The sequence below is a fragment of the Vicia villosa genome, linkage group LG1 (genome assembly GCF_029867415.1).
Source record: "Vicia villosa cultivar HV-30 ecotype Madison, WI linkage group LG1, Vvil1.0, whole genome shotgun sequence".
Taxonomy (NCBI): Eukaryota; Viridiplantae; Streptophyta; class Magnoliopsida; order Fabales; family Fabaceae; genus Vicia; species Vicia villosa.
The window spans coordinates 73895262-73912405 of NC_081180.1; the positions used below are offsets into that span (position 1 = coordinate 73895262).

General features: G+C 34.6%; 1 protein-coding gene across 1 annotated transcript; it reads right to left on the reverse strand.

Moving 5' to 3' along the window:
- Positions 1–11413: 11413 nt before the first annotated feature.
- Positions 11414–16534, reverse strand: LOC131642139 (probable pectate lyase 18). Its single transcript, XM_058912426.1, has 4 exons — positions 16174–16534; positions 15202–16096; positions 14747–14952; positions 11414–11790 (listed from the first exon to the last, which is right to left on the reverse strand). The coding sequence occupies exons 1-4, from the start codon at positions 16314–16316 to the stop codon at positions 11538–11540; spliced, it is 1497 nt and encodes a 498-aa protein (XP_058768409.1). The 5' UTR covers positions 16317–16534; the 3' UTR covers positions 11414–11537.
- Between the last annotated feature and the right edge of the window lie 610 nt (positions 16535–17144).

The window sequence follows — 17144 nt, forward strand, 5'->3', positions numbered from 1 at the left end:
ATTCTTTAGGTGTGGTTTTTACTATTTTTGAATGAAAATATGACAAATATACTTAAATATCATTTTGTGAATGAAAATAGAAAAAATTTGCATACGTGTAAAAGAAAATTATACACTTGTCATATTTTCATTTGAAAATAGTAAGAACCACACCTAAAGAATTATACATAAATTTTTGTCTTATCAGATATAGCGTGAATGTGGCAAGACAAAATCTCATATTCTCGGGCTGTAGATTAATTGGGCCTTGATAAAACTATTGACAAATATTAAGCCCAAACAAAATTAACGGGAAGTTTCTTTTTCTACACAGATTATTAAAAACTGTTTCCGTTTATGTTTATTTATTCTAACAAAAAAAATGTTTTTATCCTGATTTATCTATAAGAATACAGAAAAAATAGTTATTTATTCCAGTCTAAACTAGTAATTCTAGAGGATGTGGTTTTCAAAAAGTAAATGGAGTAAATAGCTTTCTAATATTGCCAGATTACTGAATGAAATATATAGTTGAAAATATAGGATATTGAGTTCAAAATAATTTTACATGGTAAATCATACTTAAATTTTAAATTTATTTTAACAATATAATAAATTGTTGATTTTTTATTCAATAACATTATAAAACTATTTTCATCAACGTATATCAATTAAACTATATATATTTTAACTAATAAATAACATTAATTAACATATATGGTGAAAAAATAATATAGTATTAGTATTAAATTAGGTGTATATAATTTTAAATTATAAAATTGTTCCTACCGATAAGTTTAAAAATGTAAAAACTACCGTCGGTTTTAAAGATACGAAATAAACTAACATTTTTAGAGAATGTCGGTTGCCAGCATGTGTATTTGAATAAAGATTTGTAAATTGAATGATAGTACAATTTTTTTTGTTTGATTTCAGTGAAATCAGTGGTAGCCTGCCTACATATGAGGTGTGCAATCATTTTTGTAGAATTATTATAATACTAAAATTGAAGAGAAATAATACTAGATCGTTAATGAAAATAGAAATTATTTGTAACTTTGGTTCTAAAATATTTCTTAATGCATACAACAAAATGTTGAGTTTGGCAGAGAAATTTTTACATCTCATTATATTTATTTTACGTCAAATAATTGATTTGTGTTAAAAGATTTGAATATTACTAGTTGTTTACCAAAAAAACCAGTTGAATGATTCATCTTTGTCAGATTCATCACCTGCTTCAATATCAAGTCATCTTTTTCCATTGCTCTTAGTCGTACTTTGATATTGTATCTCTTTTTTCTCTTTGTTTCGTTGCATATTCTTGGATGTGAGTCATTTCTCAGACCTCTTGGATCAAGTCTGCAACACTTACCAACTCATCTTGGGGAGACTCAACGGATATGAATTTTGTATGAATTCCTAAATTTGAACTGAACTCTATTGCAATTGAGCTAAGAATTGCGTCCCACTGCTAGAGATGATGGTTTTATGTAATCCCAACGATAAATGGCGTTCCTCCGATAAAAACACCTGATCATTTTTGTTGTTAGTTTAGTTACTGATTCGCCTCCACCCATTTAGCAAAATAGTCCACCCCGACCAAAATTAATTTTAATTGTCCAGGTGTTAACGGGAATGGTTCCAGTATGTCCACACCCCATTTGAAATACGACCACGGCAAAATAACTGAATGCAAAAGTTCGGCAGGGGTATGGATGAATGGTGCATACCATTGGCACTTGTCACACAGATTAACAAACCTGGCACTCTCTCTGAGAATTTCTGGCTAATAATACCCGACCTTTAGAAGTTTTCTTGGTATTGCTCTTCCTTTGATGTGGCTTCCACATATACCTCCATGTACCTCGGACAACACCAAACTTACTTCCACTTCTACGATACATCTCAGCATGGTCGTTGATCTTCCCATTTTGTTGAGCCTTCCCGTCACCATGACATATCGCGAAGCGAGTGTTCGTACCTTTCGAGCTTCCATCTCTTCTTAAGGTAAAGGATTTTTGGTTAAGTATTCAACAATGGGGGACAGCCAGCTTTCGCCGATCTCAATCATCATAATCTCCTCGACTTCTGTACTTGGAATGTTGAGAGTTTCATGTATCATTGTTTTATTGAGACCCATATTTTTAGTACTGGCCAGCTTAGCTAATAGGGCAGCCTAGATATTTTCTTCAAGCGAGACATACACTATCTCAAAGTCTTTTGACATCTTAAGTGTATGTTGCAGATATTTTGTTAGTAATGGTTTATTGGCTTGGTAATCTCCCTATACTTGGTTAGTAACCAACTGGGAATCACTTATGACCCTGAGGTGGGTAGCTCCTAGCTCGCATGTGTTGTGTTAGCAGCAAAAATAAGTTTTACAATTATCGTATCCATAGAGATTGGTGGTTTTAAATATCGTTCAACAACTTTTAAGATTTTAAGTAGAGAAAATGGGTGTGTATTGGTTGTTATGCATGCAAAAAGTAACATAAAAATGACAGAAAGTAAAATGGAGATTTCGGTGTTAACAGTAAGAAAGCTTATTGGGGGTAGACTTCATCATTATGTATCTATCATGCACATCTATAGGTCAATAATATGTTCTTTTACTCAATAATAATATTACTACTTGTTTCCCTCATTCATATCTAATTTCGGTCTCCACGTCTGAGATCAATGTATTACCTAATAGTATATATCTTAAACTATTAACCAACAAAAAGCATTAAGTCCCAAAAGCCGTAATGTAGCGAGACTCCGTACTGATCTTGCTACAGTATGTGGAGATATCAAACCTAACCCCGTGTCTAGGCATTAGCATCCAATAGATGATCATCTTGGATCTAGTAATGACAAGCACCATTTGATGTTGACTCACACTATGAAAACAGGTTTTAGGTTGTAAGCTAAACGAGCAATAAGATTGAATAGTCGTCAATATTACAACATGAGTAGAATTACATAGTACTTCATGACCTATTTAGTACATGTATATAATGACTACATCTAACCCCAACCAAGATATTTTAGCTATGCTTACTCATGGTTAGCATAACTGCGGGTAATTCTAGGATGCCGACCTTGGAAGTGTGATCTACCCTATCATCTGAGCAGTACTTCCACCTTCAGACCTTCTCTCTTATTCTCCTATTGTAGACCAAAGTGAACTTACTCCAATTCTGTACTACCTTGATCCACTGAAACTTCCTTTGCATTAAACTCTAACTAGCTATTTATAGGAAAAATTCTAAGGCTCTCGCTAGGCGCACCTTCCTTGTGCCTAACACATTTACCCTTCTCTGCCAACTCTGATCAACCAATGTTTCTTCCTCAACTAGAAATGCTTGCATGTCTTCCGCGTATCTTTGATTGCCTTTGCTCGCCCAATGCACCATCCCTTTGATTAGCAAGCTGGCCCTTTCTTCACCATGAAGTACTTGCATCTGGTCATGTGAGTCAACCTTTAGGATTTGAAGATTTAAAACATTTCTCTCATGTGTAGAAACTCATGAATGCACTCTATGGATTAAAGCAAGCACCAAGGACAAGGTATTATAGGATAAGCAACTTCCTTTGTGAAAGAGGCTTCGAAAAAGGAAAGGTGGATACAACACTTTGTATCAAAAGAAATGATGATCATACACTATTGGTGAAAATATATGTAGACGACATTATCTTTGGATCAACAAATGAATCATTGTATGAAGAATTCTCAACAATGATGCAAGAAGAATTTGACATGTCCATGATGGGGAAACTTAACTACTTCCTTGGGTTACAAATCAAGCAAACAAAAAATGACATATTCAACAATCAATCAAAATATTGCAAAGAGCTTATAAAAATATTTGACATGGATAATTGCAAAGTAATGGCCACTTTAATGAGTTCAAGTACATATGCGGATCAAGATGAGTTTGGTACACCAATAGACATGACAAAATATCTAGGTATGATTGGTTCATTACTTTATCAACCGCTAGTCGTCTTGACATAATGTTTAGTGTATTTCTATGTGATCACTATCAATCGTATCTAAAGGAATCCCATCTCTCTTCTTTAAAAAGGATCATGAAGTATTTAAAAGGAACCACAAATGTCGGCCTACCGTACCCAAAGGTAGTGTATGTAATTTAGTAGGTTATTCAGACTCAGATTATGAAAGTTGTAAAATAGATAGAAAAATAACAAATGGAACATATTCTTAGTAATGCTCTAGTTTAATGGTCATATAAAAAGTAGTTGGGTGTTGCTCTTAGTACTGCAAAAGCAAAATACATTACAAGTGGAGGTTGTTGTGCTTATATCCTATGGTTAAAGCAACAACTATGTGAATATGGCTTGAATCTAGGATGCATTGCCTTAAAATCTGACAACACAAGTGTTATAAATTGACACATAATCCAATCATGCATTCCCTAACTAAACACATTGAAATGCTGACACTTGCAATACAAATGTCAAGACTGATGTCTCAACACAAAACACAATGTCATGACAGATGTTATGACATCATCTGCTGACACAAAACACTTTTATCAAAATAGAAATTGTGTAGAATTAGATTGCAGAAGGTAAAAGAACATAATCAAATGTTAACTCAGTTCGGTACAACTCACCTACTCTGGGGGCTATCAAGCCAGGAAGGAAATCCACTATAATTGTATTAGTTCAAAACCTAAACAATCCCAGTTTACAACTTATCACCTAATCACTACTTCTATGCAATTTCTACCTAGGAACCTCCTAGATATGAGAACCCCCTCTCACTTCCCAAAATCACCTCAGTGATAAAAACCAGTCACAATCCCAATGACTATATCAAAGAACTAAATAGAAGATTACACTTCCAAAAAACAATACTTAGTCTTGCTTAAAAGCTTCAACTAAGAAAAATACTCAACTCTTTTCTTAAAAGATCATGAGTGAGAATAATAACTTGATATACAATCAAGTAACAATCAGTCAAACTCATTGTATAAGAAGATACATGAGTAACATACAAAGAAAACACAAAGAACTTGAACAACTCTCAAAACCCTAGACCCTTATTTTGCACCCACGGTTTCTTCTTGTGAATGCTTGCTATTTTAGGTTTCGCAAGTCCTTATTTATATACTCTTGTAGTATGGGCTTGGACTCTGGAATCAAATCCAATCTTCTCCTTTTCAGTCAGCTGCAATATCTTCACAAAAAACAGGAACAAATCAAATCAAATCCAAGATCCTTTTTATGAAACCAAATCAATTCTACTTTGTCCCTAAAATATACTTGATTGGTTGCGCCTATATGAGTACCAAAATCTTTCATAAACTCATATTTTTCAATCAAATCTTCAAGGATTAAAACCAACTGAATTGTCATGATGTTCTGGTATAACATATCACAACATATGGCAGAACATCTGTCAAAACACATTGAAGGTTGAGAAAAACACAAGAAAGGGGTTTTGAATTGGGTTTTTAAAACCTTTTCTTTTAGAATTCACCTTAAGCAAGGCTATTCTTGTCCACTCGCCAAGGTGATTTCGCCTTAAAAAAGCACATGATCCACTAATCATTAAAGATTACAAACAACTTATAAGAGTCTAGAAAGACATCTTATCCCTCTCAAGTATACAGACTAACAACCTAGTCACTTGAGAAAAACAAATCTCAAAAGATTTACAATAGGAAATGTTTACAAATAATACTTCTAGATAAGCAAATGAAACAAAGTTTAAAAACAATCGATTACACACAAATAATGAGAAACAAATCTTTGTGTTCTTGAGATTCTCTTGAAATAAATGTCTCACTTTGGAGTGTTTGAATAGTATCTCTCAAGTTTTATTTCTCTTACTTTCCTTTCACGTTGATGTATCAAAATGTTGTTCTGCGGATCTACAAATTCGTCAATGGAGAGTGCTTCTTTATATAGTCCCAAAAAGTAGATTGTTGAGAAGGACAAAACGTTGCTTTCCATGCCAACTAACATAACGACTCAAATGAAATACTGGGAGACAAAGAGCACACAGTTCCTGTGGTCGTACATACGTCCTCACAGTAGTGGAGAGAGCACTGTACTATTGTACCATTTTTCTTCTAGCGCAAGTTTCTGATCTTTCATTCTTAAAGATATACTTCTGATCTAAAGTAGTGAGAGCATAGAAGATATCAAGTAACATGAATATTCTAAGAGTATTAAAGTCTTCAAAGTCAGAACCTTGTCATCAGAGTTGAACGCAACAACTTATCTGAATAACACATCTTGATTTCTGATCTGGGTGAGTAACTTATCTTAGAAACATTTAAAGATCCTTTTCTAACGAGTATTCAAAATCCTCAAAACTGCTGATGTTACTTTAGAAATGGATGAATAGTTCTTTTGAGGTGTGTCAGCTCTGATTTTTGATGATCTTTTTAGATATAATTGATCAAAATATTTTATCTACACACTTGAGAAAATATTAGAGTACAAAATTGTTACATACAAAAAATATTTTTTGTTATCATTAAAACTAGAGATTAAATGAAGAACCAAATCTTGTTCTAACACTCATGATAACAGAACCTGTCATGATAGTGGGTCAGGATGTTACAACATCTTGCTCAACATCATATAAGAACCATGTTTTAGCAAAATTTATGCCAACCATAAAACCATGGATCTAACACACATATACATTTGACATCATTTACTAAGAGATCACGTTCTCAAAGAAGATGTTGAAATAGCATTTGTGGATACCTGTGATCAATTGGAAGATATTTTCACAAAACCACTTGCTAAAGAATTGGTTTACAAAATCTTAAGATAACTTGGAATTATAAATGAAGGCGATATTTGAAGAACACATATTCATCCATTACATTGACTTGATGATCTTAAAAGAATCTTGTCTCATTTCCCCCTAAAAATCACAATGTACATGTTATTTATTCCTCTAATTTCTAAATGCTCATCATATGACACATGCTTGATTTACAATTTCATTTGTGAATTAATTAAATTATGGTTATGTATCTCCGGTTCTCTTGATTATCAATCTTGCCGTAATCTATATATTTTTTGACAAATCATAACAACAAGCATTATGTATTTGTTAAATGTTATAATTGTTTAGTTGTCCCAAAATTTTCATGATTTCGTAAGAGTTAATTAACATTACAGACAGTTTAACCATCAGTAATATCATCCATAAAGTCAGTGATTTTATCTATGACTTAGCAGTGGATAAAAGTAAATAAATAATGTATTGTGGAACTGGTAATTACCACGAAGTATTCACGGGCTAGCGGAGAGTAACATCGTGGACTTTTGAGGTCGTCAATATATGTTATTAAGGAGTGTTTTACGGAGGATTATGTGATCATCATTAAGCCATGGATAATTTACCTTTACCCGTGGATTTTTCAAATTACAGCTTTTGACCCTAGGTAATGACAAACTTTCTTGTAGTTGTCCCTCAAATAAAATGATTTTGGATTACAAGATTGAATAGTTTGCAAGCCTACATCATGAAGTGGGGGGAATTTCTCAAAGAATGGGAAGATTCGAATTCCAACAAAGGGGGAAAATAATGAAGATGACCGCTTGGAATGAATTGAATGTTATCTTATTTCCTATTCATGTCCAAGTCTTTCTTAAAAACTTATTTTCATTGCATTTTTAAGTTTTTGGGAATGTAGAACTCAAAGATTCTACAATTAAGGAGGAGACATATAATTTAGAGGGGGATTTTTCAAAGGAGGTCAAAAAACACAAATGTCAAATATTTTGTCATCATCAAAAACGGGGGAGATTGTAAAGACAAACTCATCTTGGAATAAAGTTTTGATGACGACAAAAAGGTTAGCAGAGAAGGAAAAATTTTCTCAATCAATATCAAGTATCAAAGCCCTATCAGAGGATCAAGAATGCATAAGCCATTGAACTAGTGTCTAGAATAAAGGTTTCAAGTTTAGGTATATGAGGAATAAAACAAATAATACATATTCCTAGATTAGGATTGGAGGTTTTGCAGTTCACACTATGAGGTTACAATATGGTGATCCTTGAAATAGACCTAACAAGGCCTTGTGTTGTTTTCATGTGAACATCAATAAGCCTTGATCTTGTTCATTTTGATGCTTTTCATTGATCTTAATTGAAAACTTTTGTATCTGTTTCATTGCAGTTGGTATGTGGGCTAAGACTCTAATCATGTGTCATATTCATTATCACAGATATTGCGATGAAATTGACAACCTATTAGTCATTTTGATTGGTAGAATTCCTATTATTATGACAACTATTTTGTTTGTGTCAATGGCTATTGGTTCTCATAAATTTTCTCAATAGGGTGCTATTACAAAAAGCATGATTCTCATTGAGAAAATGGCCGGTGTAGCCATTCTTGATAGTGGAAAGACAAGGACTTTTACATTTACCAAATTGCTTATTGATATGGACTTGATTGAAGTTTTTATTAAGGGTATGTATAAGGAACGTGTGATTCCTCTTGTTGCTAGTACTGCTAGGTTGGCCTCTTTTGTTGAAGTTTACTAATTACTCTAAAGTTCTGCTCTGCAACACTTTTAGAGGGCGTATTAAAATTTGGAAAGGTTGGAATAGCTTCCACAACCTTAAGGAGAAGCTTGGTCTTCATGGGATGGCTAATGATACATGTCATATTTGGGTTCAATGTTTACTCGCAATACAGGGAATAACTTATATCAAAGTTGTTAAATTTGAAAGAATAAATATAATTAGGCACAAAAAGATGGGAAGGTTATGGTCTTGTTGCATGTGGTTGGATGAAGAACTTGTACCAAAGGTAGTCGCTTTTGGAGTTACCAAAATTGTGACCTTAGTAACCAAAAGAGAAAAATTCAGGTTTTTTACTGCAGGACCTTATGACACATTACATTAATGAGAATGGAAAAGGGCAACGATGGGATTCCGGTGGATCTTTGAGTACCTCTATGGTAGCTATGGTCGTCATTCAAGCAATGGATCTAATATAATATGGTTCTATGAACAAACTTTACAACCTTGAGGATAAGATTGTTTTTGAATGGGTGAGTAATGATAGAATCCTGGAGTTAGTTTTTGACAATTTAATATTTAAGTTAGGGGTGGCAAAACGTCTCGCCCAAATAAGAGCGGGGCGGGCATGTCCGCCACGTGAAAATTGACATAAAAATCTTGCTTGCCCCGCTAATGTGACGGGTTGGCGGACGGCGGGTTTGCCCGCCTATTTTTTTCATTCATTTAAACTAAGAGCAATAGTATTTTTTTTTCACTTATTTTTTAGAACTATTTTTTATAAAACATCTTTTAAGCAAATTTTACTTAAAAAAATATTGCATATATTCATAAATAAATGTATAAAATAAAATCATCAAGAATTGAAATTACTAGAATTAACTAAAAATTGAGGGTTTAAAGCGGGACGGATTGAACGAATAGGTGAGGCGGACTTTGGCAGACGGCGAATTTTGGCGGTGCAAACTTTGGCAGGAAGCGGGCTTTGACGGGGTGAATTTTAGTGGACAGCGGAGCTTAGTTGAGCTTTTATCATAAATATGATTTAGTTGGTCTTTGAATCTTTGAGTCTTTATTTTGCTACCCACTATTATTATCTTTATATATGTACTCTTATTGAAAGAATGAAGATCATGAATTGACAAGATGTTATTTTAATTTAGTTTATTATTCTTTTCTTTTTCTATCACAAACTCTAATTTCATAGAGTTTGATAGAAAAACTTCCTTATCACACAATTTTCAATTTTCAAAAACAATAATATTATCCGACAGGGTAGATTGTGGTAGTTTTTTTTTTTGACAGTCAACAAACTCTTGCATTAGATGAAAATAGATGAGTACAAAGAGACATAAATAAATTGTGTTTGGACATTTCCAATCCACAAATTAACAAGATCACTACTAAAATAATCCCTCTAACTAAGAACATCAACATTCTTTGAGAAATTAGAATCCAAAAGAGTGTTATCAATCCACTTCTCCAATCCAAGCAACCAAACAGAAATCATCCACATGAGACAAGTGAGGTTTGAAACCAAAATCTTTAGATCTATCCAGTTACGGACCATTTCTTTGACTATCTCACGCACAGTTCGATTATAGAGGTTCTCAAGAAAGATTAAACTCACAAGTTGTGGGGAAATCATTTGTTGACTAGAAAGAGTATGTAGATTTGCAGCAACCCTTGTTATATTCTTGCTCAAGGACACATCTCCCTCATTCAAACTTCTTTGAGGCATTTTATCAAACACCTTAAACACAAAATGATAACAACCTAAATCTAAGAACAACACACACCACAAATAAACACAAACAAGAAACAACAGAAACCTAAGCAACACAAACACAGAAAAGAAAGACATAACAGAAAACCTAACACATAGCATCAGAGATTTGATGTCTTCCGATGGTGGAGGCTTCGGTGGGAGTCGAATCTCATGTCCGAACCATTTTGAAATTACAGTCTTCTGGTGGTTGATGGCGGAGTGGACGAATTTCTTGATGGGGGTTGAGAAAAAAATGGATGAGCAGTTCATCGTCGAAGCGAGCATGGAAAGGGGGAGACTTACTGTGAGGGATGGACCTCTATTGGAGAGGGGAAGACCACCATATTGGTGGTAGAGAGCTCCGCAGCCGGAGGAAAGACCCCTATTAGAGGGGAGGCGATACTCACCAAGAAGAAGAAACCCTAAATTTAGAGAGAGAGCAGAGCTTCTCTCTCTAAACATATTGTTCCCAAAGATTATGATAGAGATTGTGGTAGTTTTAACTACCACAATTCCCAAAAACTGAATCAATAGTTTGACCAAACAACATATAAAGACATATCTGAATTTCACTATTTAGACTAGGCCGAAGAGATAATTTCGAATATTTATAGTCTGAGAAAAACATAGGAAGTAAGCAAACCCCAAAATATTGTGTATCATACAAATACAACACCTATTTGACTAATAATGAGCATCATAAGAAGCCATTTATAAATTATGTGAATTAGCTATTCAATTATTAAAAAAAAAAAAATCGTAAAAAAGAAAGATATGGATGGCACTTTTGTAAGGATTATACTTATAGCTGTCTCACAATTACTCACAACAGAGTCATTTGAATTTCAGAATTTAACAAAAAAAAAAAAAACCTTGTATGTATAATAAATCGCCTATCACTTAAATGTATATAATACAAATACTTTTGTTAGTCTTAGTTTGAAATTCCATAACCAACATTGGACATCTACTTGCAAGAGGCTAGAAAAGTCAAACATGAATAACCAAATTAGAGAGTTAAATATTATAGGGTGATAAGAAAGTGTTTATGTGTATGAGTCAGATTCAAAAATGACACAAATATACCTATAAACGTTTTATATAAAAGTTAGAAAAGAAACTTTAGTTAAGTTTCTAATAGCTGTGCATAACTAACGAAATATGATTTCTAATTTCTAAACTGTAAAATAAATGACTGTAACTTTTAATCTTTGTTTCCCTTTGATAATTTTTCTTTTGATCAAAGGAATTGTTTTCCCACCCCAATTGTGAGAGATCATAATAATGATAATAGAATATCATAGTTGGTGATAATGTCCAAATTGAAAATAATTAAAAGAGACAAAAAAGTTGAAACAAATACAATTGATGAGTATGGTGCTGGTGGTGCTGCTTGGCTGCTACTGCCTTTGAATATCATACCAAAGAAGTCTCCACCGTCACTGCTGGGTCCCTCATTGTAGCCCTTGCTGGTGGCTCCAGTCGTGGTCCCGGCGCCGTTGAAACCGGGATATATATCTCCATTATCCCTGATTAATAATTCATTCATAATAAGTCTCAATGAAAAGTACCTTAATTTGTTAGGTAGACATGGGAATCTATTATTAAAAAAACACCAATAATGATAAAAACATTGAGCTAATAGAAGAAAAAAAGACTAGCTTCAACTTGAAGGAAAGCCCAAAAATTTTAATGATGGAGTAAATTGACTAGTATCAATAGAATTATTAATTTGTTGATGGAGATTTAATTGCATTTTCTATTTAAAGCTCTATCTATCAATAGCAATATAAATTGAGTAGGAAAAAGTGAGTGGATCTCAAACGTAAGAAAGACAAGCCTTTTAGCAATGTAATTAGTATATGAGTCAAAAACATACATGGGTGTGACTAGATTTCAATAAATTTAGGCAAATAAGTCAAATAAGAAATAAATTTATTTTGGTAGTAGTTTGAAATCTTATAGAATAGGACTTGAATTCTTAGTAGCTAGAGGATCCATTTTAAAAGAGTAGACCATCAATCCTCTAAAGTAGGTTTTATGATGCAGTAGATTACATAAAGAAAGAATAGATTCATCAATATATACACCGGTTGCTAGAGAGAGACAGTGATGACAAAACGGATCTGGCCCGTCAGGCAAATGCCTGTTTTGCTCGTCCCGTTTCTCTGCGGAATTTTTGTGGAGGCGGATATCATTAGAAATATTTACAACTTTTAGCCATTAGAACTGCAAGGCCCGCATGTCTGTCCCATCTTCACTTATTCACGGGACAGACTAATCCTTAGGCCCACTCTTTATTATGTCTGCTCCGCTTCACCCCTTTTTTTTCGGACTTTTGTAGGACGGACCTAAATGGGAAGGGTGTGCCCGTTTGCCACCCCTACCCTAGAGACCATGTAAATTGTAAAGAGTGACTAATCAAGCAATAAATAAAAGGTTAAGGGTGGGAGACAGTATGAGAAAGTAACAAGGGGAGAAGAGAGTCCCTTTCAGAATTCTGATTCAATAGCAACTTGGTGAGCTGTGTGACCAGTTAGTGTCGAATCAGACATGGGCCCAAGAGGAAAAGGGTGCTCAAAATATGTAAGGTCCCACGGTTATTTGCTGGAAAGCAGATAAAAAGGGAATATAGTTCACTCATCTACCCATAATACCCTCCAAAACATCTGATCTAACGTAAGGACGGGTCTTTGTCACTCTACCCTGGAAACCTAGTTATTTTCAACCTATACTACAACCCTGTTTACACACGTTCAAATCTTTTGTGTAAGAGGTCATAAGATTTGGATTTTCTAACTTTGTATTGAATTATTTTGATGAAAGGCTGTTAAGTAAGAGAGAAAATCTCTCCCCCTGCCCTTCCAATCTCTCTATCACTCTTCTAATCTCTTTTACTTGTTACTTACAAACACATTTTCAGATCATACTAGACTGAATGTTCAACTACTTTCGAGTTGCCCCACCTCAATGAAAACACTCCTTTTTGTCCTCTTTTCCTTCTTCACACATTTAGCATAAAAAACATCACAAACCATGAACCTTGACTTCTTAACACTCAATTAAGCAGGTCCAGTTCATGGCCATCTTTAATGGAGTGCAAGTGGGCTATCACACGTGACCCTTAATTTGTCACGGTTAAACCGTCACAAAAAATAGCTTCAAAATATTTATCACACTTTAACCACGATGAAATAAAACCTCTACTTAATTTGTCTCACCTAAATCGTGGTTAACTTACCTAGAATTTCCGAAAAAATTAAGATGGCTCTGGTCCTATTATGTCACTTCACTTAAAACGCTTTAAAAAAAACTTTACACGCTTTTTACCGTAAAATGTTTACACCCTACTCAAAACGAATATCACAAACTACCTCACATCTTCCAAGTAGACTACCCAAATCCACAGTGCCCTGTGACTATCAATCTATCTAAAAGAAGTTTCATCTTTCAAAATCAGCTCACTACTCCCCACACAAACAAAGGTGTTTTATCTCATACATGCTCAACTTTTTAATACAAAAGAACAAGAGAAAAGGACGAATACAGACATATGTCTGTTGGGCCATGATAAGAGATTCCCAATTACTTCATGATCACGTGCATAGGCAAAAAAAAGTCCCACTTTACTCCGATTCACTAAATTATTAAAATTGGTAGTACTAGTTTTTTTTTACAAATCCCAACCTTGTTTTACCTCAAAAAGTTAGATTACGCTTAAACCCATGTTTTGGAAACAGCAAGACAGTGAAATGAAAGTGGAACCACGTTAAAATAACAATATTCCTCGCACCTTTTCACGCTACTCTACTCTACACTACTCATCAACAACTTGTGTTTAGTTGTTCTTGTGCTGTACCGCGTTCCTCAACTAACAACACCATGTGTATTTTCTTTTTTATAAAACACAAGAGAAAAAAAACTAGTGGGACCATGTACTCAGAGAGAAAGGACATTCCCGTAAATTAATCATATACCAAAAAGACGATAGTAACCTTTTCCATCATAAGATACTCCCTCCGTCTCATAATAAGTGTCCCATTTGAGCAATGCGCGGTTTTTAAGAAAATGATTGGATGTGTTGATTTTAGTAAAAAAGTTAATGTCATTTACTAGAATACCCCTATTAATAGAAGTTGAATAACGTGAAAGTTAATAAATAGGGGTATAATAGTGGAAAAATAATAATGATTGATGCATTGGAATTGTAAATGGACAATTAATTTGAGACAAAGAAAAACTGCAAATGGGACACTTATTATGAGACGGAGGGAGTATTATTTAATTGAAAAGACTATATTAACCTTTTTAATATGCCAGTTAATAAGACAGGTAATATCCGTTGTTAGGGACTTAGGGCATTCTATTCCGCATTTAAATTAATAATATATATATATATATATATATATATATATTTCATTCTAGCAATTAAAAAAATTAATTTTCTAAAACAATACATAAGATGAAAAAAGGGAGGTGGTGTACCTGGGATCACCGAAAACACCGGAGTACATGGTGAGCTGATCGATTTGCACAGCGGACTTGGGTTGCACGCTCGACGCCTCCGCGTACTGTGCACTCATCCCACCTCCCGACGGCACGAAAAACGCTCCGTTTACCATTACGTCTCCTTCCGTCCTCCAATTCCAATCACTCCACTCTTTATCATCTGTCTCCACGCGCTTAGTCACCTGAAAAACAAAACTAACCATTAAGATAGCACTTTCATTTCACGCGCCACCGACTCGAGTAAAACTTAACACCAAAACAAGCATATATTCGTTACAGACATGAGTCAAATAACTAAACAACAAGCTATTAAATTAAATTACATTTCCAATAAAGTAAGATGAAAAAAATACTAGAAAAAGTAAAACACTATTCAAACCAAAAAGGGTAAATTAGGAAAAATAAACACCACCACCATCACCACTGCATACCTCTTTCGCGTTTGGATCAGAGGGGGCGGTGTAACGGTTACCCTGGCTGTTGATAGTAGGGTTAGCACTACCACCGATAGCATACATTTTCCACTGCGTGAAATCGTTGTTAACGACATGGATGTAACCGAGTCTGCACCGTGGCATTCTCTGAACAAGTCCTTCTCCGAAGTGATTAAACGCAATCGTAACTTGCATTCCTCTATCAGGAGTATATTTATCGTTGTGCCCTAGAAGCATAACCTCATCGTGATGACCAAAATGGTTATTCGAAATCGTTATAGCAGTGGACCCCATTATAGCGTCGATTAATCCGTCGGTACAGTAAGATAACGAGCAATGGTCGATCCAGATGTTTCTAGAACCGAAGATTGATATTCCGTCACCGTCGGAAATTCCTCTGAACCCTACATGCGTTGGACTCGCGCGTATGTTAGTGTTCCCGGAGGGTTTACAGTGATGAACATGGATGTTGTGGATGATAACATTTGAGATATATTGGAGTGTGATGCAACCGTGACCGGTGATTTGAACGTTCGCGCCGCGGCCGTCGACGGTTTTGAAGCTGTTGAAGATAAGCTCGTGGCGGAGGTTTATCGTCATGTCGGCGGAGAAGATTATCCAGAGAGGTTCGTCTTGGATAACCGCGTGACGGAGTGTGCCTGGAACGGGATTCGCCGGGTCGGAGTCGGAGGAGTCATGAACAACATAGATCTGGCCGTTTTTACCTCCCATGGCGGCGCGTCCGAATCCGATTCCGCATTCTGCTAACTTCTGACGGTTCGCCGCCCAGTTTGCGTCGCAGCGCCAGCAATCATCTACTGGATTTCCAGTTAAACATCCGCCTTGTGTTTTTCCGAGTAGTTCTCTTCTAAAAAGTGACACATTGATTTTCCTGCAATAAAAAATAAAGTATATGTTGAAAATTCGTTAAAGAATGAAGAAATGTAGTTTGAATTTGAGTTAACTTACTGTTGAAGTTCATGAACCACAGCTTCAGGGTAAGGATGTTGGTGGGGTAAGGTGAGATTTGAAAAGGTTTTAGTGGCTTTGATTTGGATGGAGAAAGAACTCAAGAGACATATTAAAAGAATGCAACTCATAGGAAGAAGCATTCTTCAACAACAACAATAATGACTTGTGTAAGAGAAGTTGTTGTTTTTGTTGTTGGGGTATTGAGGTAAGTAAGCAAGCAAGTTAAGAGGAAGAAATTGAAAGTTTTGTTTTTTTTTTTTTGTTCTTTTTTTGTTTCAGATGTCTTACTTTTCAATACTCAACAACATTACTTAAGAAGCTGGAAATTTTTGGGAATTGGGTTGGGATTTTATAAACTAGGTTTGTTGATACTAATAATGGTTGCGGTAATTATTATTAAATTAAAAAAAATTAGTTGCTTTATTGGTGGGGTTTTGAGGGTTTTGTTTATTTGAGAGACAAAAAAAAATAGAGGAAAAATAAAGAAAAATACATTCTTTGCCTAACTTGTGAGTTCTTTCTAAGCATTACGGCTAAAAGATCAATGGTGGAGAAAGAGAAACAAAATAGGCTTATCCAAATAGGTAATTTCTTTCTTGTTGCGTCAAAATATGGTATTTTTTCTTTTATGGTATCGTATCTTGGTGTATATTAAGATTCTTTTATTCTCAACTTTTTTAAAAGGCTTTTATCGGTTAATTACTTTGTGGATTATAAGTGGGAAAGAGATTTTTGGGGTTTGAAGTTAGATACTAATGAACACAAACGGATCTTGGAGTCAATTTATTGCTCCAAAGATAGGATTTTGCAAACGCCCCCCTTCCTCTTCAAAGATTTCCTTTTCATATCTTACGAAGAAAAGTAACAAAGATACAAAGGAGATAGGGAAAAAAAACAAGTATATTTGAGGCTTGATGTGTATTTTAGTGTAAAGTTTTCTTTCCGTAAATATAGGCTTGAAAACGTAT